The following is a 23,880-nucleotide window of genomic DNA, read 5'->3' as shown; positions in this document are numbered from 1 at the left end:
ATATTAACATACAGGAATTGTACAAGGGGGCCTCATTTTGAAATTTCCATACAAAAATACAGTGTAAACTGAACAAACTCATCCCCTTTATCTCTCACTTTTACCTTCTTCTTTTCTTCTACAACAGGTATCATTGCTCTGTTTTCATACATGGAAATAAAATACTTTGACCACATTCATCTTCATTTAGCCTCGCCATAACCTTCTCCTCCTGTTTTATTGTCCTATCTGATTTTTAATGTGTATTAATTGTATTAATTGTATATTACTTATTTCAGACATGTATATACTATATATTGATTAGAATAACTGATAGCTAGTATAATTTTTTGCCATCTTCATGCATAGTTGTAATATATTTTGAAATATTTTACCCTCAATGTTTCTTTTTCTGTCCCCATTCAATCTCAGCCTTCTGAGAAGCCAGGATTATAGGTTGTGAGCTTCCCTGCATTGCTAGCTATAAATTTTTTGTAGTTGAAAAAAGGAATTTTGTTTTTAACTGCAAAAGTCTTGGGTTTCTCATAACAATTTAGTTGAGAGAATTGGAGATACAGTAAATTCCTTTAAAGTAGACTTTTTATTTCATTCCTCTCTTTGTTATTTACATATTTCATAGTGGTATTTGGTTATTGCAGACTCTGTCAATGTATTTAAAACATATTTCAGTAATTAGTAAAATTTCTTTAACGCTTTCACTTTAGTGTACACAGCAACAGATTTATTCAGAGGCTCATAGGTAAGAACTTTAGTATCTGCTTCTTTGTTGTTCAGTCATTAAGTGCCTGCCATCATTGATTTTAATACCTTTTTATTTCTTTTCTGAATTTCTCATCACTAGCTTACAAGCTTCATTGTAGTGCTGACTCAAGACAATTACACATGTGATAATCTTTAGTTGTATGGCATGATGCAAATGATAATTTGAATTTATTTAATAGTTCTTTAAGTAGTAAGTAGAATGTATAACCCATAATAAATTCATATTTTCTAGAAGCTTTAGATTGAAGTCAGATCAGTTTTATGGTACTGTAGGTTTATTGGATCATATAACTACATATTTTAGCTAGAAATTGAAATTGTTGGAGAACTGATACTAACACATCTGAATTGAATGCTAATTTTATCTGCCCTTGTGCCCAAGTACTTCTAAGCCATTTAATCTCATTTAGTTTTCACAATAGTCCACTTACACAGGAATTTTGATTACTGTTTTGTAGATGGTATAAGAGAGGGTTAGAGAAATAGCTTTACTAAGGTGACATTGTTATGTGAGTGGTATAGTAGAGTCTGAATCTAGGAAGTATTATGAAATCTTTCAAAAATAAACTAGCTTTTATGTAGCATGTAATTAAACTTTTATATAACTTTAAACATCACGAGTTTCAGTTATTACTCACAGACAGTCTCTTAGAACTTTTGTGCCTTTTTTCATCAATGAACTAGAAATAGTAGAAGTTGAGGTGGGTTGATACAAAAGTGAAATTAAATTTTAATTAGAGGGAATAGGTCAAAGAGTCAGAATTTAGTGGAGGGGTTAGTTACTATAGAGTTTTGTTTTGTTTTTGTTTTTGTTGGTTGTGGGGGCTGAACTCTGGACCTGGGCGCTTTCCCTCAGTTCTTCAGCTCAAGGCTGGCACCCTACCACTTGATCCATAACACCACTTCTGGCTTTTTTCTGCTTATATGATACTGAGAAATTGAACCCAGGGCCTCATGCATGGGAGGCAAGCACTCTACCACTGAGCCAACTTCCCAGCCCACTATACAGTTTTATTTTGTGTAGTTACAGAGAAAATTATATTCATATTTCAGAGTTTAAGATGATTAATTTTAGAAGACGTAAAGTAGTTCTAAATGAGGTTGTATTGCTTGTATGAGCTTCCATGAAGATGAATTTGTTGACTGTTTGTACTGGATCACATACTTCCTTTATGACTGTTTTTCTGGGTATTTAACTTGTTAGATAAGGTTAATACTAGTTTTTCAATAGATATAAAATATTTATAATAGAAATACTATTTAGTAGATATCATTACTTTTATCATTCTTTATCTTATTATATAACATTTGTAATAATTTGTCCATATTTATAAGTCTCTTTCAATAATGGGAAATGTAATTCTTTTACCTCCTATCTGTTCCTAATCTAATTTTTCTTTTTTTTTAATTTAATTTTATTTTATTTGAGAACATACTGTACAGAGGGGTTACAATTACATTGGCAGGATAATGCATACATTTCTTACCAAGCATTGCAGCCTCCTCCTTTGTTTACCCTTCACCTCCCTTCCCAGCCTCCCCCCTCCCCCCCACCCAATCATACCCCCCTCTCCCCCCACACCGACATTGTAAAGCTTGCTTTGACATGACATTTTGTAATTCTCCTTGTTGCAACAGGTCCACCTGAATCCTTAAACGACTTGTTTGTCCCCAACTCCTCCACATGTTATACTGACATCATCTAATTTTTCTTTTGCTTATTCCTTTTCCAGTTACTCTAGATTATCTGTCCTTTTTTATTCTTAATATATTTTGTAATCCAGCTCAATTTGAATACTCATTCTTGAATGTATATCTTCCTTCCTCGAATCTAGCCCTATCTGTAGCACTATCAAGACATGGCCTTTTTCGTTCCCACTGTCTCATCCTAGTATTAGCTTAGAGAGTAAATTCTATATACTAATCAATAAAATTCTTGTTGAATGAAGCAATGAATGAATATGTTCAAATATGTCAAGTTTTAAATAAATGGTTATTTTATTCCTAAATATTTCATTCATTAGACGGAATGGATGTCCAATTTGTCAAAAATAATACTTAAGAATATGTCAACTTCTATAATTTGTAAGATTGGAGGTATGTCTCAGGTTGTAGATTGTCAAACAAGTAAGCAAAAGCTTCAGATTCTGAGTTTTAGTCCTGATCCAGAACAAAGAAAACTAAAACCAAAACCCAAAAACCAAATATGTGACTTGGTCAATACATAGTATAAGAGTATCATTCTGTTGTTTTCCTTGTACTTTTGTATCCCCTTACATACAGTGGCATTTGCTAAGGACAGTGATAACCTTTGCTCATTAGACATAATGCAACAAGTTATATTTGCTGTTAAGTCAACTTTCTTAATTCACATTTTTGCTTCACAAAGTACTTTAAGATCTCACATATTTCTCTGTTTAATATTTTTAAAATATTCCTTCCATCATTTCAACGGAGCATACTGTAAATTATACATATTACAGATGTTCTGTATTGACCACCTCTCTCCATTTTTTAGTTGTGTGTCCTGAATTCCATTTAGTATTTACATGCTGTTGTTTGTTATTGTAGATTTGAAAGCACTCTTTTTCATCTTTATGAAAATTGGATTTTTTGGTCATTTTTGAAATTGTATAGCTCTAAAATTTTAGGTCAAAAAAGTATTATACCTGAAGATTAGAATTTTAAAATCATATTTTATTTTATTGTATAGGTGATGTACAGAGGGGTTACAGTTACATAAGTAAGGTTATGGGTACATTTCTTGTTAAATTTCTAATAGTAGCTATGTATTTTTCTTAGTTGTATTTTTGGTATTGTTTATTATGTTATAAGTAACCATTCATACTATTTCTAGTTCTTGTTTCTTTCTGTTTTCAGCTGGTTGGTGGAGAATTTGATTTGGAGATGAACTTTATTATTCAGGATGCTGAAAGTATAACATGTATGACAGAACTTTTGGAACACTGTGATGTAACATGTCAGGCAGAAATATGGAGCATGTTTACAGCCATTCTACGAAAAAGTGTTCGGAATTTACAGACTAGCACAGAAGTTGGGCTAATTGAACAAGTATTGCTGAAAATGAGTGCTGTAGATGACATGATAGCAGGTATGTGACTATCTGATAGGAAAGTATCATTGAACTATTAAAAAACTTGATAGTATTCACAGGTAATATAGATTTGTTGATTTTATCTTAATTTAAAATATGTAGAAATATGTGGGAAATTTGTCTTTTATATTAATGGAACACCTGCAGAGAATAAAAGAAGAGAAATGTAATGATCATATTAGACAAACATACTTAACCATATTTGCCTCTCTAAATCTTAAAAAAAATCATTACTGTGCAGTAAGCACTGTGAAGACCATCAGAAAAATATGGAGTATTTTTATGTACTATATAATTAAATCTTTACTAGTTAAAATGTCACAACACATGTTTTAGTTCTGTGTAATGGATGAGCCCTTTACCAAATTATCCCACTTTCATGATATTCAGTGTGCCATGTATGGAATTATGACAGATGCCAGAAGGTTCTAAAAGCATGGTGTGTCTTTGGAAGTTTTTATTTTAGCTTATTATTGTTTGGGAGAAGCTTCTATATTAAAATGAGCACTATTATGGAATAGAACATAAATTTTGCACGAAATTTCAGATAAAATGTTATGTTTTCTTGGTTAATAGTTTATTTCCAATAACAACTTTGAGATCTGCGATTTGTCATCACCAACTCTTTGCCTTTCACACCAATGTCTTTCTGTGGTTACATACAGTTCAGTGGGAGTATGTTTAATGATGATCCTAGAGCAGCAGTTAACTCAAGAAATAAATAATTGTACCTGATACTTAAGAAATAGATGAACTCTTGAAATTATTAAAAAATTATATCAAAAGCTACTTATGCTGAGATTCTCAGTTTATAAAAGTCAACATTTTAATATATGAACTTATTTTCTGATGAGTCATATTTTTTTCTTTATAAGATTGTTTCTAATTGCTTTCACAGTGGCAGATAGCTCTATTGAACATGCTTTGGCATTCTTTATAATGGTTAGTAGTAGATAACATTTTGATGAAAAATGAGACTCAGACTTAAATTTTTAAGTATCTTCTTGATAATTCTGTAGCTACTGTAGTCTCCCCTGTCATAGATAAAATGGATATTACTTTGCACTAGTAGGGTACAGTTTAGAAAAGAATACAGAATTACATGCCTATTCTAATTACTAGAATTAATTCCTGAGAATTGGGATTTAATGACAGTGAGTAGAGTAACAAAAATTCATATTTTGACATTTTTTAGACTATGCAGCTCCCTACTTCTTTTATTCTTTCTGTGTAGTATTGGTAGTGGTAACAGAATTTTTTCTTTTTGTTAATTTAAACATTTCCTTCCCAAAGAGCCTGATGGTAGAAGAATCTGTAAAAAGAGGATGAGCATCAGAAAACAATCTGTACCTTAATTTTATTTTAGAGAACTCAACATTTACATGTCATACTAAAATTTGAATACCAAGACGCTACTAAGTTTTCATCTCTTTACTAAAGTATGTTAAGTTCAGAGAGGCACTTTTAATTTAATGCCGTAGACTTATTACTGTAAGACAGTTAAATATTTAATTGATCAGGATTTCATAGTTACAATATTTGTTTATATTAAAAAAATCTTGTCCAAGCTGTTTGCTGGTGGATCATACCTATAATCTTTGCCACTCAGGAGGCTGAGATCTAAGGTTGCAGTTCAAAACTAGCCCTGGCAGCAAAGTCTGTGAAACTTTTATCTCCAATTACCCACCTGAAAACCGGAAGTGAAGCTGTGGGTCAGAGTGATAGAGGTCTAGCCCTGAGCACAAAAACTAAGGCACAGAGCCCAGGTCCCAAGTTCTAGCCTTATGATTGACCCTGTCTCCTCAAAAAAAAAATCTTGTATATGTTTTCATGTACAATGAAAATACAAGGAATTAAAAATTTGAAATTACAAATTTGTCACTTATATTCTACATGTTACATATAGAAACTTGGCTTTAAAAAAAGTATCCTCATATAAGCATTTAAGGAATTTTTGATGATGGTTGCTATTTCACTAATTGCTTAAAGTCTTAATTTTTATCTAAAATTCTTTCTTACAAATAATATCAAAATTTGCATTTACTAACATTTTCAGACAGTTTTATTACTGAAGTGATAAAATATTTTGTTTCATTAAAAGATCTTTCTCAAATATGTCATATCCAATTGTACACAACATAGAGATCATTTTCTTGTTTTGGTATTAAGGATCAATTAATTATTTATTGTTTTAAAAACAATACCTAAAATTTTCAAAATAACTTGTGACAGTAGATAATAAAAATCTTCTAACAACAACTTACTATTTCACGTTACCCCTATCTAACTTTACGTATGTGTGCATTGGTTTGTATTAACATGTATAGTATATTTAATTCCAAGTGCTTAAGAAAGTAGAGAAATGAAGTATAAATATTGACATGTTTAATTTCTTATAAATAATATAGAACAAGATATTAATCACAGTGTATAGAGAAAGTGACTAGAGACAAGAGATTAAATGTTTTTGTTTTTTTTAGTATTTGGTGAGCTGATGTTTTCAGTATATATACAAAAAATACTCAAATTTGTATAATGGATATTTCTAGTAATGTATTAAATCATACTTCTCCTTATAGAATAATGGGTAATAATGGGAGTTCTGGAGCCATATTGCCTGTTTGAATATTGACTTTACTGCTTGCTCTGTTTTTGTTTTTGGACAATTTGATTAAAATATGTGTCACAATTTACTCATTTTTAAAAGAGGATATTTATGGTATTTAAGTTTATTATGAGGATTTATGACTTTGACACATACTGATCACTTAGAATAATGCCTAATATGTTAGTACTATTTTGAGTATTCAAAATAGTTTCTGAGCTGAGAGATATTTTAAGACCATATTCTATTAAGACCAGATAATTATGATTAAAAAATTCAAGTTTCAGCTTTTCACTTGAAAAAAACAATTTGTAGTATTATCTTTTTGTCTCTTTCAATATTTTAGTTTGAACTTTTTTGCATACAGTAAATAATGTATCTGGAAACTGTTAATTGGAATTGCAATTCAAAAGGACATTTAGATTTTATGTATATATATATGAGATATATGTAGGTATATATATGATATATATATGTAGGTATATATATATATAAAGTATATATATATATACCTACATATATTTTTATATATATATCTACATATATATATATCATATATATATGGCACTTGATAATATTGGCTTCTTAAAAATGTTTATACCTTGTCATCATATACTATTCTTTAATAGAGTAGAGAATAACTTTATTTTCCTTTGAAGATCTTCTAGTTGATATGTTGGGGGTTCTTGCCAGCTACAGCATCACTGTTAAGGAGTTGAAGCTTTTGTTCAGCATGCTTCGAGGAGAGAGCGGAATATGGGTAAGCTATGTTCAGAAGAAGAATCAGTATCAGTGAATTCATTCTTAAAATTTCAGCAGTTTGTCTCTAGAGAGCTATATATTGAATTGGTAGAGGAATTTATTTTCTTTTTAAACCATTAAGTAAATAATTAATTTTTTTCTAGTTAGAAAACAGTCCAGTGATTATAAAGTGTTATGTTAAGTATTATTTGTAAATTTGTATGATGACATTTTTTTATTTCGTTATTTTCTTAGCCAAGACATGCAGTTAAATTATTGTCGGTTCTTAATCAGATGCCACAAAGACATGGCCCTGATACTTTTTTCAATTTCCCTGGTTGCAGTGCTGCGGTAAGTTTTAATTCCATGTGTTAATATTATAATTGCTTTTGACCTTTATGTCAGACAGCTTCTATCCCTTTTCACCTCTGATTTATTTTGTTTTCCTATAGTTTTTGTAGATAATCATGTAAGTAAAATTATATGCTATATAGTATATTGCTACTCTTTTTGAGACAAGGTCTGCTTTGTAACTCAGGCTGTCTTCCTAGCTCAGTCTTCTATACTTTTCTTCCTCCACTTATGATAACCCTTTTGAGATTGTCCCGAGTTATAGCTTTTATCAGTACTTTATTCTGAATAGTATTGCATTTTATGGCTATATCTTATTATTCATCCGCTAGTTAGTAGACATTTGGGATTTTAGGTTTCAGCTATGGTAAATAAAGCTGCAGTGAACATTTAATGTACATTTCTTCCTGTGGACATAAGTTTTCTTATCTTTTGGTTAGATAGCTGAATGACATTGCTGAGTTTTATTGAGAATATATTTACTTTCATGAGAAACTGTCAAATTATTCTTTATCAGGTTTTACATTTCCATCAACAATGTGAGTCTCAGTTGAGTTGTATCCTGAACAGTGGCAGTCTTTTTTTTTTTACTGATTATGTAGTGGTACTTCATTGTAGTTTTATAGTTTTGTCATAACTTAGGATGTTAAGGATTTTTCATATGTTTATTGTTCATTGTAATTGTCTTTTTCTTTTTCTTTCTTTCTTTTTTTTTTTTTTTTGCAATTTTTGTATTCCAATCTTCTGCCATGGCCAGTACAAAATGGTTATGTCTTTAAGGTACCTTAAGAGTTTATTCAACACATTTGTCAAATAATTTCTTCCTATCTATGATATATCTGTTATTTTAACATTATTGCTTCAACTATAACAGATTTAACTGGTAAAATCTAAGTAAAATTAATTCTTTCTCTTATGGAATGTGCTTTTATATTCTAAGAAATCAATATTAAACCTAAGTCACAACTTTGTGTTTTTAATGCTTTTATTAGCAGTTCTTAGTTTTAGCACTTATATTTAGTTCTGTTTCCTGTGTGTTACTTATATTCACATTTTGTGTGACAAAGTTGGAGGTTAAATTTTATTTGTATGCATATCCAGTTTTTGCAATACCTATCTATTGAAGAGACAGTTCTTTTCACTTCAAGTTACTGGATACCTTTCCTCAAATTAATTGAATTTAGATTGATCTAGTTTTTTGCATTGCCCTGTATATCTATCCTTATGCCAAAGTCATATTTTATTTCTTATTGTGGCTGTGCAATTAGGTAGTATAAATACTTAAACTTTACTTTTAACTTAAAATAGTTTTGGTTATTGTAGGATGGTTGCCATTGTATACATTGTTGGATGAACTCATTCAATTTTGTTAAAAATTCCGGCTGAGATTTTGATTGTGTTAAGGCTAGAACAATTTGGAAAACATAGATTACCTTAACATTATTGAATCTCCCAGTTTTTGAACACAGTTTAATTTTCTTTAGGTTTTTCAGCGTATTTTAGTTTTCAATATAAAACTTGAAGGGCAGATCATCTCAACTTATTTTCTCTACTTCTTTGTTTAACTCACTATTTGATTTTTAATTTAGGGCTATGTAGTCCTGAATATTGAGACTGTTTATGTACACAGTTTCAAGGCAATTGATTGGGAGTTATGAGTGTGCAGCAATGGAGGAAAAGGATGTTTTGGTGTACACCAGTAATAGTGCTGTAAGCAGCCACTTTTTTTGATGTGATGTTGATAGTGTTCTTTACAAAAGGCTGAAAAAAAATCTAAACATATGCCAATGTATCTCATGTGTGGAAAAGGTAGCATATTCATTAGATGGCATACATAATCCCATACATTCATTTTGCTACTTAATGTCCTCAGTATTTTTCCTATTCACGTTAATGCTCAAATGAGGTTAGTATTAATTACAATCTTATAGAAGTACCACTGGTAAATGTGGAAAGAAAAGAGAAACCAAGCTAGGATGAACTCCAGGGAAGCTTGAAAGATGAGAGGAATATTAGCCTGGAATTAAGGGATTATGGGGTCTTTTTTGAAAGGAGAGGTTTTGGACAGAAACAGTGTCATCTACAAAATGGGAATCTTTTAAGTTAATAGGTGGGACAATTGTTATATTAGGTATACTTTGAGTATACGGTAAGATAGTAGAAGAGAAGAAAATTGAAATAGGCGGAGTCATAGTGTGTATGAAGTATTATACAACCTGAGTAAATTTAAATTTTATTCTATATTGAGACAAATTTTAATGTATGGAAGCTTTGTAATATTTTAGAAAGGCCATTATTAACTATATGAAGGATGTGCTTATGGAAAAGATCAATTATAAAATCATAATAATAGGTATATTTTTGTAAAGAAATTTGGATATCTTTATAAAAAGATAAATCACTCAGATGTTTCTTGAAAGTGAAATAATCAAGTGTATTCTTACTCCTTGGAATAATCAGATCTCACTTTACTGTTATCAGCTAAATTCTGTATTATTGCTCTTCTACTGATAAGAGGAATTTGAATATTTTGGGCCTTAAATTTCAGTGGTTAAGTTTCTGAATAACTAATACTATGATTTCCTCTTTTTTATTTCAGTGTTAAGAGAGTTACAAATATTATCAACTGTATTTCAGCACTGATTTGATTAATATTCTCTACCAAAGTTTAGGGCTACAAAGATTTAACAATCTTTAAGCAAGAGAAATATTTCTAAAAAGTAGCAATAGTCATACAAAATTAAAAAATATGAGGCATATGTATAAGACATTGAGTATTGATGAAATTGGAGGGGACTTAGGAAAACAGTCTGCAAACCACTGTGTAATCTAGAAATGAAATTTAATTTGATAACTGTAATTGTAAACTTTATTTAGTCAACAAGCAGTATGTAATAGAATATTTAAATAAGTTAATGGTTTCTATTTTCTATTCATCAATTTCTGACTATTTTCTTAATCTGTGAATGCAAGCTTTGAACTTAGTGATTTCATATTTTCTTTAGCTGATACTTTTTTTTCATTGCTTTGTAGGCAATTGCATTGCCTCCTATCGCAAAATGGCCTTATCAGAATGGCTTTACACTGAATACTTGGTTCCGAATGGATCCATTAAATAACATTAATGTTGATAAGGATAAACCTTATCTTTATTGGTGAGTAGTCTGGTTACTTTTGGGACTTTGTCTTTTAAGTAATTTTATTTTATTTTATTACTCTACAGTATGGTCTCAAGACTACTATATATTAGAATATATATTATGAAAGTTTATAAATTTTATTTACTTACTCATTTTACTATTGTGATTAGGTAATTTTTCTTACTTTGTTCCTCCCGATTATAGTGTAAGACTGAGGGTTACAGGCTTTTCTTTTCTAGTTTGCCTCAATCTGTACCACTTGTAGGATGCTTAATATTGTGGATGCCTGAGGTAGGAGAGACAAAAATCTCCCTCTAGAGTTCATCTATTTTGCCTTTTCAGTTATTAACATATTTAAGCAAAAATAATAGCTATGTGTAAAACTATAACCAAGTGAGTATTTTTGTTTTTGTCAGTCGTGGGGCTTGAACTCTGGACTTGGTGCCATCCCTGCACTCTTCAGGTCAAGGCAAGTGCTCCACTGCTTGACCACAGCACCACTTCCGGTTTTCTAGTGTTTTATTGGAGATAAGAGTTTCACTGACTTTCTTGCCTGGGCTGGCTTTGAACCATGATCCTCAGATCTCAGCCTCCTGAGTATCTAGGATTACAGACTTGAGCTACTGTTGCCTGGCTTAAGTGAGATATTTAATAGTCATTTAAAATTTATGATTAAAATACATTCTTTTAACTAAATTAAAGGCTTTAGCTTTTTAGTTTAGTTTTTCTTTTAGTTGATTCGCTACATGCCCTAACTTTTTAAATTTGTAAAAGGTCAAGCAGGATGAGAGATCAAGTAGTTATTGAAAATATTAACTATATGTAAGTAACTTTTGCACTTACTAATTAAAAAACAAAGGAGGAGGTAAACAATGCTTGATAAGAAATGTACTCATTACCTTGCTCATGTAACTGTAACTCCTCTGTAAAGTATTTTCACAATAAAAAACTTGCTTAAAAAAAAGATGGTCCCCAGGGTATGTTTACTTGATAGATTTTTATTGATCATTAATTTTCATATATTCCTGATATTTAATGTAAAATATTAAAAACTTCTGTGTTCTATTTACTCATTTAAATTCCTTACCTTTCAGTTTCATAAACTAGTCTATAGAGAATTAAGGTATTTAAATTAATCTATAGAAAATTAAGTTGTATACTCCATAGAATTAGTTTTCTTTTTGAATAAAATATTATTTAATTGGTAGTAAGTGTTTTCTTTTTATAAAAGATTGTTGTGTTATTCTCGTATTCATTACAGTTTTCGAACCAGCAAAGGTGTTGGCTATTCTGCTCATTTTGTTGGCAACTGCTTAATAGTCACCTCACTGAAGTCCAAAGGAAAAGGTTTTCAGCACTGTGTGAAATATGATTTTCAGCCACGAAAGGTATGTTGAGAGAATTACTTCTGTTAAGAATTATAGAAGTCACCATTTTCTTTGTCTTATTATGGCTTCTGTCTTATTCTCTTTCTTTTCTTTTTTTTTAATTTAGTTTTATTGTCAAAGTGATGTACAGAGGGGTTACAGTTACATACGTAAGGTAGTGAGTACATTTCTTGTCAAACTTGTTACCCCTTCCCTCACTATTTTCCCAGTTTCCCTCTCCTCCAAACCCTCTACCAAGCTGTACAGTTCATTTCCAACATATTTTCTTGTGAGTATTGCTGTTGCATTGGTTCACCCTTTGTCCTTTGTCTCACCATTTTGTTGTTCCTCTCCCCATCCCTAATTCAGCTAAATGTACATACAATACCCAGAGAACCAAAATCAAGTACAGTAACAACAGCGGATAAACCATAGGAAAAAAAATGAAAGAACAAAGAAATCACAATAACAACAAAGAAAAACCTCTTGTTTCCGTCTCTTGGAGTTCATTTTGCTTAGCATCATCTTACATGGTCATATGTAGCATAGATTCCATTGTTTCCCTCATTTGTAATAATTAGTATATGTCTAGGATAGTCCTAGAAGAGGATCACAATAGCTCTCACTTTTTTCTATGACTTTTAATGCTTTTTTTGTTCTCTTATCTGCCTTTACTTTTTTTTCTATTTCTTTCATCTTCTGAAAGATTTGTCTTCTGTAAGATTTGTGTTTTGATCTCTGTATTGTCTCTCTCATACTCTTAATTCTTTCTCACTATGACCTGTTCTGTGACATTTTTCAGTAAGTGCTTATTGAATATTTATTGATTGAGTCAAATAGAAAAATCCTTACTTTATATCTTACTCAGGAGTTATATCTAATCTCATGGTATTCTAATCATATTTTTATTTTCAGAGCTCTACTTTTTTTTTGAGTAGCTGCCATCAAGATGTCTTTCTGGCCTGTGTACTTCAGATTATGTAACACTGAATTTACTGTCTATAGTCTCATATCTACTTGTGTTCTGAAATCCACTGATTCAGAGTTCTACCATCTTGTAACAATTGAGACTTGGTCAGCTTTGCTCTTAACCTTTGTTTGATTAATATATTAGATCAATTTTTTAGTTGCACATAGGAAGTATATCTCTTTTTTAAGAATATCTTTGCTGCCTTGACTCTTCACATTGTTGTTTTTTCATCTTGATGATTTGTCTCTTATTTCAAACATTTTACATACAAAGGTATAAAATATGAATCTTGGAACAAAAATTCCTTTTGTTTCTGAAGGACTAAGGTATGTTTTGTAAATAACTTATATGAAGCAGTTATTTCCCAGTAAAATGAGAGTAAAAGTGAGTTATTTCCCAGTAAAAGTGAGGTGTTAGTTAATTAATTGATAGAAAAAGGCATGGGTCTTAGTATGCTTAAGTGCTTTTTTGATAGGCAAGGTATGCCAAGAACTTTGAGAACAGGCTGAAAAGGAGTCATGACTATATATAAAGTACAAATGGTTTGAGTTGTTACTAAAGTTTACCAGCCATTTTTTTCTGGACACAATAAGACATTTTTCAAAAGTGAGCCAGTTTTTGGTGTTTTAGTAGAGAATTGGAGAATTATTCATGAACATTGAAAAAGATTTTGTGCTTTTTTGAAAAAGTGTTTTTTGCAAATTTTGTGGGAAATTCAGTTACTTAGAATGTCCAGTGCTGATAGAATCTCTTAAATCTTCATTTGGATCATCCATTTTAATACATAGTATAATTTATTCTGAATGTAGTTATATTTCATATGTGTAATATGTAAGTTTGATATATATTATATATAGAATATATAACAATCACGATGTTTTAATTTATTAAAGTAATAAACTATTTTAATCATTATAGAAGAAGATATTGCAAAGATATATGTTCATATATAAGCCTAATTTTCTTTGCTTGTATTTTAAGAATAATAAGATAGACATTTGAAGAAATGGTAATAATAATTTGTTCATGTTCTCCTTTCCTTATTTCTTTGCCTCTTCCATTTTTGTACTACTTTATTTACCTCTTCCTTCTCTTTTTTGTTCTTCCTAATTATCTTTCTTCTAATCCTCCCTTTCTTTTCCCTTTTCTTTTTCTTCCTCTAAACTTGAGCATTTTTTTGTTTAATCAGACCCAGTTTTAGATTTGAGTTGTAGAATTCTTGTATGAGTGTGTAGTGTATATGATATAGATAAATAACTCTTTAATAAATGGCAACCTTTTAACTCCCTGATTTAATAGTGCAGAAAGACTTCTTAGGAGAGATTCCTGTAACCTGTAATCTAGTAATTCTGAATTTTGTTTCCTGAGATTGAAGGCTTTGACATTATTTTTTGTGGGTCATAGGGCTTGAATTCAGGGCCTGAGCACTGTCCTTGAGCTCTTTTTGCTCAAGGCTAGCATTCTGACACTTTGAGTCAAGGTGCCACTTTTGATTTTCCTGCCTGGGCTGATTTTGAACTGTGATCCTCAGATCTCAGTTTCCTGAGAATACAGGTGTGAGCCACCACCACCTGCCTTGATTTGATAATTTTTACTTACTCAAATAAACATAGCTTCAGTGTTATTCACTGTAACTGATATGACTCAAGAAATAATGTCTTTGCTTAATAATTAAAGACATTTAATATCATTTTCATTTAATATTACTCAATATATCTCTTAATGGAGTTCAGGTTGAAGCATGTTTTGAAAACTATTATAAAGCTAAAAGATGAAAAAAATTAGAGACACATGCAACTGTATTGTTTAGATTTATAATGTAAAATACTTTCATCAGCTGGGGTTTTCAGCAGAGATAAGAATATAGGCGTTCCCATTTCTATATGTCTAAAGACTAGCTCACTATCCAGGTTCAAGTTTAACTTTGGGGCATATGGTAGTGAAATTGTCAGTCTTTCTCAGAAGAGATTACCTTTTAGCAACAGGAATAATGTGCAAGTACTTTTCTATATAAATACATCAATAAATACAAGACATCTACTATTTATCATAAATCTGTGTATATGTAGAAATTTTTTGCTTAACTGGGCACTCATATATTCTATTTAGAAATTAAAAGATTTCTTGAAAATATTAAATATTGTGTGTTCTTTGTTACCTAGGCAGCATAAATTATATATGCAATTTTGATTCTGTTAAATGCATAAACACTTGTTTTGTGATAATCGGGTTTGAAGTTGTACTTGACAGTCAGGTACTTGATCACGTGAGTTGGTCTTTTTGACTTTCTCTTTTTTTTAATTTTAAGTATATGTTTTTTATTGTACAGAGGAGTTAAAGTTACATGAGCAAGGTAATGAGTCCATTTCCTATCAAGCATTGTGACTTTTTCTTAATTTTTCAATACTACCTTGATATTTGATCAGACTGACCTGGACCACAATCTCCCTATTTCTACTTCCCATGCAGCTAGGAAGACAAGTGTGCACCACTACACCTAGATTTTTATTGGTTAAGATAGGGTCTTGAATACTTTTTGTTTGAGCCTGGCATTAAACTTCAGTTCTCCAAAACTCAGCTTTTCAAGTAGTTTAGAATCACAGGCAGAACCACTGGGCTAACCTAAAAATATTCTTAATTTATTTGAAGTGCAGTGTTCATGGCTTCTTCTTGACAACTTGGTAATATTTAGAAACATAATTGTTAAGTGACCCCTTTACATGTTTCCTCTTTAGATTTCAATTACAGCCAACTTACCTGTGATTTTCTGATCAAGTGAAAGACACAGTTTGCAATAACTTAAAGATTACTTAAGAGGATACATGTTTTTGGTATCTAAATAGCTAAACTGATCTTTTAAGTACACAGATGTTTTTGTTGAGTGTCAGTGAACTATTTTCTAAATAGGAATTAATGAAATAAGCAATATTTTCGAAATCCTTAATTACTATTATAGCTTTAATTAGTCAAATAAATATAGAAAAGTGTCATGTGTAATCTGTGGAATAATATTTGTATTTCTTTTAATTGTATGTGGGGTAGAGCTAGTCTAATTTAACTTCCAATGGCATGCTTAGTCAAGTATTGTAAGTTATCCTTATTGTTTTGTACTTTAGAAAGCATACTTCCATGTTATTAGATTCTTATAGTGGAAAACTTAAGGATATGCAGATTATTACAAAATTTGCATCATTTTATATCAACATTAATACTTAAATTGCTTTTGTTGACAGTATTAAATATAACATGTCAACTTAAAGTGAACTCAGTGGTTGTTAATGAATATTCATTCATTATTAACTTAAAATATCTAAATTAGTGGATTTTAATAAATTTAGTTATAGAAATGAAAGCACACAAATCCTGTTATAAATGTTAAAGTGGAAGCCTAGTTTATTCTTTCCCAGCTTATTCTGTTCTTTTATTCTTAATTACAATCTTGTTGATTTGTTATTCTTTTATCTGTTTGGCTTATGCATGTCCATTTGGCTAGATCATACATTTCAGGAAAAATGGGCCTGTGGTCTCTCTGGTCAGCCTTGGGCATCTGAAGTGCCCGGCACACAAATGTTACTAAATGAAGGACACAAATGTAGTTGTTCTTGCCACATTATGGCATGGTAGAAAAGGATTATCAGTTTTGTTACTAAATGAAGAACACAAATGTAATTGTTTGTGCCACATTATGGTATAGTAGAAAAGGATTATTAGTTTTGGGAGGAAGGGGTGTAGCTCTGATTTATTCATTATTTACCATACTTTTATCTTAAAAAAAAGAAATGGAAGAAGGAACATCAGAAAATGCTAATAAATGATTAGTAATCGTTTTTCAAGCATTCTTTTATAGGGTTTTATAAAGTTTATGGTTGCATCTTAGGCAATAATAGCTCAACATTATATACTAATATTTTAATTATTTTTATTTCAGTGGTATATGATTAGCATTGTCCACATTTACAATCGATGGAGGAACAGTGAAATTAGGTGTTATGTTAATGGACAGCTGGTATCCTATGGTGATATGGCTTGGCATGTTAACACAAATGATGTAAGTTTCTTAATTTAAAGATCTATGTTCTAGTGAATTTAAGTATATGGTTTATTTCTATCACATGCATTAAATGAATAATCTGATAGAAATGTATATTTTATTTTCAAAGTTTATTTAACAAGTGAAACGTTTAAGTCTTAAATCTAGAGTAGTAAAACTGTTATAATTACATGACTAGCTGGGCACTGATACTCACACCTGTAACCAACTGTACATTGGTACTTCACACCTCACTCCTAGCTACTCAGGAAGCTGAGATCAGTGTATCATTGGTTCAAAACCAGTCCAGTAGGAAAGTCCTTAAAACATTTTATCTCCAATTACCACCAAAAAGCCAGAAATGGAGCTCTGACTTAAGTGGTTGAACACTAATCTTGAGCAAATAAGCTTAGGAGCAGTAGCCCATTAGTTCAAGCCCCAGAACCAGCACCCTACTGCCCACCCCCCAAAAAAAACCTTAGATTTGTGAAGTATTTATGATAATTCTTCAAAAAGTGGAGAAGTCTAGGCAAAAACACATAATTTATGTCATAATATCTTTAGGTTCCATACTTTAAATTATAGGTTAAATTATAATTATTTAATAAGGAATTCTTATTTTGTACTCCATGCCTCCCTGTTTTTGTTATTTTTTAAAATTTCGTATCTGTCTGTCTGAATGTATGTATATATGTGTGTGTGTGTGTATATTTATACACACACACATATATATATATATATATATATCTTTCTGTCGCTTGATATATGTGTTTATCACAATTTAGGTGCAATATCCTGTGATTATGGAGAGAACTAGGAAGTGACTGATTTTGTTTTGAAGATGGGTAGGGTTTTAAGGTTTAGACAGAGTTTTCCTAAGCGTGGCTTCCTAGATGTTTGATCCTCATGATGGAAACAATTGTAATGTCTATGTAAGGCAGCAGATTAAGTGATCTTTGTTTATTTAATGCTGTATAATGCCTTCGTACAGCATGTATAATGTATCCATGATGGAAAAGTGACATAGAATTTAAAAATTTTGCTCTTTATTTATAGCTAATAGTTGAATGGAATTTCTTTAATTTAAATAAGTATTAAATGTGAACAATTATGAATCATTAGTTATGCTTTCATAAAATAAGTTTTGATTTCATAGAATAATTATAGGCCCATTGCCTTTAATTAGAAAGTTTAGAAAGTAGTTATGTCTAAAAATAGATGGTTATTTGTTTGCCCAACTTTAAATGTAAATCATTTAACTGATTTTATTTTCTCTACAAATATTTTATATTTTATTGACTTTTATTATTTACATATTCCATGTCTTAATTGATGTTTTCTTCTGTTATTTCTATGTTTATTTCTATGTTTTCTTATAATGATGAGAACAGGTATCCTTAAGTATTCTGTCACTACAAAATAATAATTTATTTTTGTGTGACTTTTTTTTTTAAATAGAGCTATGACAAGTGCTTTCTTGGATCTTCAGAAACTGCTGATGCAAATAGGGTTTTCTGTGGGCAACTGGGTGCCGTGTATGTATTCAGTGAAGCACTCAACCCTGCACAGATATTTGCAATTCATCAGTTAGGACCTGGTTATAAGGTAAGAATAACTATCTTATTATAGATTCTGTGTAAATTTTTATTTGTCAGTGTGGTTTAGCATATTATAATATTTAGTGAAAAATCTTTATTGTGGTTTAAAACTCTTCTCTATTCTTGAAACTCATTCTAAAAGTGTATTTTTAAACTATTTTTATGACCTATTTAATTCTTCAGAATGTTTTCTAACATAATTGACTTTTGCTATCAATTCTGAAAAATAAATTTTTGTTAAAACTGTATTGTTTCTGGTGTATTTGTACAAAGCTTCTAAGTCCAGCACTGAAGCAAGGTGAGGCGGGAAGGTTGAGCTCATAGTTAGCTAGTGCTATTAGTTGAACCCAGACTGGGGTCCATCAAGAGACCTTATTTTAGAACAAACAAACATATCCCTAGACCTTTATTACTTAATATGCTATTTAAAATCTCAAATCATGGAATATATGAACTATATCCTGAAATTATGAAATGACCTGTCAAATAAGAGATAACTTGCCAAAAATAGTTAAAGATTTAGAAAGAAAAATAGTATAATGTTATGTGTGATGAAATACTCAATTTTAGCAATTACTGTTGCCTTTCTTTTGCAGTAATAAAGAACTGAGTAGACTATTAAGTATCTTCATTTTATAAAACTCATTTTACTCAGGATGATTTATATTTTTCCTGTTTTTTTTTTTAAATCTCTTAAGTCTTTAGGCAGGAAAAGGCATTCACATTTGTGAATTAAATTTTGTAATGTGTAGTGCACTCAGCTGTGGTAGTACGTATGGATTTTTATTAAAAGTACTTTGATAAGTGTGAATTATAAACAATTTTGAGGCCTGAGAATTATACATTTTAATCTAAGTACTCGTAAATTTTAGGGAATGAACGTCTTGAAGTGCTGTTACATTTTATAACTTGGTGCTTAATAATTAATTGGAAGTTCTGTGCTATAAAAAAGAAAACTAACCATGAAAATACTATTTTTTCCTTTGTATTATCACAATCATTCTTATTATAATGTTTTATGTTACATTTACATGGAAACTTGAAATTACATTTACTAAAAGATCTAGTCACTGATTTTAATAATCAAAAATAGTATTACTAGTCTTGTTACTATTTTTGTGTCAAAGTGAACTTACTTGCTGTCTTTTTGTATCCATTTAGTCTTTTTCGCTTCATTAGCCACAGAAGTGAATTAGTGTTAGTAAAGCCATTTCTCTCCTACATGGGTTCTTTTGTTTGTTTTGAATCCTGGTTCTTCCATGTGTTGACAATGCATGGAAACTTACCTGAACTTCATAGTTTTAGATTAATGTAGAGCCAGCCTTCCTTACTTTTTCATCAGTTTATCCATAAAAATATTTAATGTTGTTCAAACATTATTAGAATAATACTAAATAGTATGACAAAATAAAAATAAAAAATCAAGGAATACAGATATAAACTATAAACCTAATATTGTGATTATAGTTCAAAATTGACAGGACCTTCTTGGCAGCAAAAAGAGGAGTAGGGTGACATGTAAGTAGTATCATAATGTTTTTGTTCAGAAAGGAACAAACATTGTACAAACAGCTTTACAGAGTTTATAATTTGTTATTTAGCTGTACTTTTTGTGAAAACATGCCATAGTGTCATGTCACCTTGTTCTGTTCACAAGTATTCATGTGATAATAGTCTGTCTCTAATATTTTGAATACCTATATCAAAGTTAGATATTTAAAAAATACTTCTAATTACGAACTTTACATAAAATAATATTTTATTAAATAGCAAAAAATCTCTGAGCTTCTTGATAGTAGGGGCTGTTGGTAAATCCATTAGCATTTTCCAACTTAAAATACCAAAAGTACAATTAGCACCTTAAGGATTGTATCAGAAAAAAATGCTGATATTAAGAAGTTTTCTCTAGAAATTTAGAGAATTGAAACAAAGGAGGAAATGATATAAATGAAGATTCAGTTGGGTGGTTTTAAAATATCATTTTTGTTTATTTGTATTATGCTATGTTATGTTATTTATTTTTGTGTTTGTCCTAGGGCTTGAACTCAGGGCCTTGGCACTGTCCCTGAGCTTTTGTGCTCAAGGCTAGTGTTTTACTACTTTGAAAAACAACTCCATTTCTAGCTTATAGTAGTTAATTGAGATTAAAAAAAAAACCTCACAGACTTTACTGCCTGAGATGGCTTTTAATGGTGATCCTCAGATCTCAGCCTCCATGTAGCTAGCCTTCTAGCTACATGGTGTATTTGTTTACAAATACTGGTGCACAAGTGTTTCAATTCTACAGGTCACATTATGAGTTCTGTACATCTTGATCAGTTGTGGGGTTTTTTTTGTTTGTTTGATTTTTATTTTCTGGAGCTTTGGGCACTGTTCCTGAGCTTTGTGCCCAAAGCTAATGCTGTACCACTTGAGCCATATCTTCAGTAGTTAATTGGAGAGAAGAAGAGTCTCAGGACATTTCCTACTGTGGATGCTTTGAATCATGATCCTCAGATCTCGCTTCCTGAATAGCTAGGATTTCAAGCATGAGCCTGACTCATGGAACAAAGCCAAATATTTCACATATTTTAGTCTCAATTTTCTTGATAAAGTATGGGACATAATCATTCACTGTGAGTGAAAAAGTAGAAATCTGTGTAGTTGGAATGTAAAAGTATGAAGAATGTAAATTAGTTGACTTCTAATTTGAATCATGAGAGAATCTTCACATTACAGTTTTAAGGTAACCTACTATTCTGTCAGAGCTCTTTAAAGATATGTAAAGGAAAATTTACTTAAAGGTAAATTATTTCTTAAAATTTAATTGGAACATAGAGTTATGAACTATGTAATAAAAATCAAATAGAAATTTTAGATTTGAAAGTATGTCATGATTATAAAAGACTCTGAGTAGTGAAAAAACTTGAATATAGCTTGGTAGATGTGTTAGAAAAGAGATACAAAAAAAGAAAAAGGAACAGGCCATAGAAATGTTTGGGGCAACTTTGAAAGGTCTCTATACTAAACATAAAGTGAAGGGTCACGAAAAAGTTTTGAAGAAGTAATGATATTTGATTGATAAATTCAAAGAACTATGACTCTAAGCAAAATTAAATCAAAGAGAGCTTATTTAAGCACACTGTGAAGAGCCAAAATACAACTGCAGAAAACCAGATTAAAAGAGCTTGAAAGCAAGCAGGTAATTGATAGAAGAAACAAATTTGAGTAACTTACACTTCTCATTATAAAACATGGAAGCCATAGAGGTTTATTCTTTTTTAATATATTTTTATTGTAAAGATACTGTACAGAGGGGTTGTAGTTATATAAGATAAGTACATTTCCTATGGAGCACTGTTACCTCTTCCTTTGTTTTTCCCATACCATCCCTTCCCTCCCCATCTTCCCAACTCCTCTCCCCTCCTCAGCCCCCTCCCCCTGGAGAGTTAGGATTAGATAATTTCATTGTGAACTCTGGCTTTTTCCTTAGTAGTTCAAAATGCCTAGAAGCAAAATCATCATTATTTTCTTAGGATTTTTTTACACAACTCTATTATTCTGAGAATATTTATTAGATCATTCTTATTCATAGAAGACTAACATAGCTATCAGGAAAGATGCAATACTGTAAGGAGCTTACCTTGAAAAGGAGAAATTTTTAGTGAAAAACATAAAAAAAGTAAACTTGACTAAGCTTCTAATAATGATACAACCTATGAATTCTAAGTCTGATGTTATTACAAAGAGTTGTCATTTTAGGCACTAGGAAATGCTTCTTAGAGAAGGTAACTTTAAAACAAGACATAAGTTTTAAGATTGTTTGTGTAGCCTTTATGTGATTTTTTTTGTGTCCAGTGACTAACAACTCTGCTTCCCTCAATTACATATGACAAATCCTACTGTGCTTTTAAATTTTTAATTTTTTCAATTACATATGACAAATCCTACTGTGCTTTTAAATTTTTAATTTTTTATTGCTCTCTACTTGGTTTCTTTTCCCTACAATAATGGAATTTATATTTAAAAAGTAGTGAAAGTAAAAAATAAATTAAGAGAAAGTATTTTAAATACCTACCATCCTGTTACAAACTTTCTTGTTGGGTTCATTTTAGAAACACTTAACTTGGCTTCTGGTTTTGGCTCTGATGTAGTAGCTGATAATAGCTTTGTTTTACAGTCAAAGCTATGTGTAAAACTGGACAAAATGCATAAGATTTATTTTAGATATTTGTCAAAATACATAGAGCAAGAAAGCACTTAAGATATACCCCATATTTATTTTGATTCTCTGGCTGTAGCCAATAAAATTTGAGTAGAAAGGTGTTGGTCATGTAGGTGCTCATGCTGAGCGCATGAGCTTTGGGTCAGAATTAATCAACTAATTATTTGATAAAAGAGTGAGAACTTGTAAAGCATGAACTGTTGTAGTATGAGATCTTTGTGAGAATTCCTTACAGGTCCTTGGGCATGGACAAGTTGATGTGCAAGATGAAGCTCCGTAAGTCCGAGGAGAAAGAAGCTGTTATAATTGGTAGAAGATACGCTAGAAATTTCATAATTATTGGAGATTTTAGAGCTTTTGCTCAGTGAGTGTAGCTTTCTGTAATTTACAAGTGCTCTGTAATTATTATAAAATTGAATGGCAGTAGTGGGACAGAAATTTGAGGATTTTCCTTTATAACAATATATAATTACTTTTCTAATCAAGTTATTTCTATAAATTATGTATCTTATCTTTGCATATATTGGTCGAGCTTGTAGTTTAATTCTCATATGTTACAAACTACTCTTTGGGCATTCTTCTATGATACTCCCTAGGAATCTTTGTATTCATAGGTTAAGTTTCTTAGAGTCACTTGATATTAGCAAATGAGACTTTAATAAGTATTTGCTTAGTGTCATTATGTTGAATATCTCTTGGATACTGGCTTATGTCACTAGTGAGTTTTTGTTGTTTAATATTTGAAGTATTTCAGTGATTATAGGACTAGCACTTGTACTTGGTATGCTGTAGATTTTAATGTTTTAATAATTTTCTATTATGTTGAAGTACTGATTCCATTTCATTTAGAGAGATTTTCTTTGGTAATCTGTGTCATTACTGTTAAGGTTATGACTGTAATCTTTATTCTTCTCTATATTCTTGCTTGTAAAGCACTGATAATAATGATTATAGGGCATGCAGTTGAATAAAATTTAGCAATATATTGAATATTTAT

The 23,880-nt window shown here is 30.7% G+C and overlaps 1 protein-coding gene across 2 annotated transcripts in view; it reads left to right on the top strand.

Annotated features, from left to right (window-relative positions):
- The window catches only part of Nbea (neurobeachin), a 536,577-nt gene that overhangs the window by 46,100 nt on the left and 466,597 nt on the right, over positions 1-23,880 (top strand). For both annotated transcript variants that reach the window (XM_070002976.1, XM_070002975.1), the window contains exons 2-8: positions 3,643-3,874; positions 7,142-7,242; positions 7,479-7,574; positions 10,608-10,729; positions 11,976-12,102; positions 16,980-17,099; positions 18,540-18,686. In XM_070002976.1, coding sequence (XP_069859077.1) covers positions 3,643-3,874; positions 7,142-7,242; positions 7,479-7,574; positions 10,608-10,729; positions 11,976-12,102; positions 16,980-17,099; positions 18,540-18,686 — 945 coding nt within the window. The remainder of the gene's footprint in view (positions 1-3,642; positions 3,875-7,141; positions 7,243-7,478; positions 7,575-10,607; positions 10,730-11,975; positions 12,103-16,979; positions 17,100-18,539; positions 18,687-23,880) is intronic.

The sequence above is a fragment of the Dipodomys merriami genome, unplaced genomic scaffold, assembly GCF_024711535.1.
Source record: "Dipodomys merriami isolate MVZ:Mamm:240054 unplaced genomic scaffold, mDipMer1.0.p SCAF_6, whole genome shotgun sequence".
Taxonomy (NCBI): Eukaryota; Metazoa; Chordata; class Mammalia; order Rodentia; family Heteromyidae; genus Dipodomys; species Dipodomys merriami.
The sequence above is the reverse complement of the archived record's forward strand: the minus strand, read 5'-3'. Positions and strand labels throughout refer to the sequence as shown.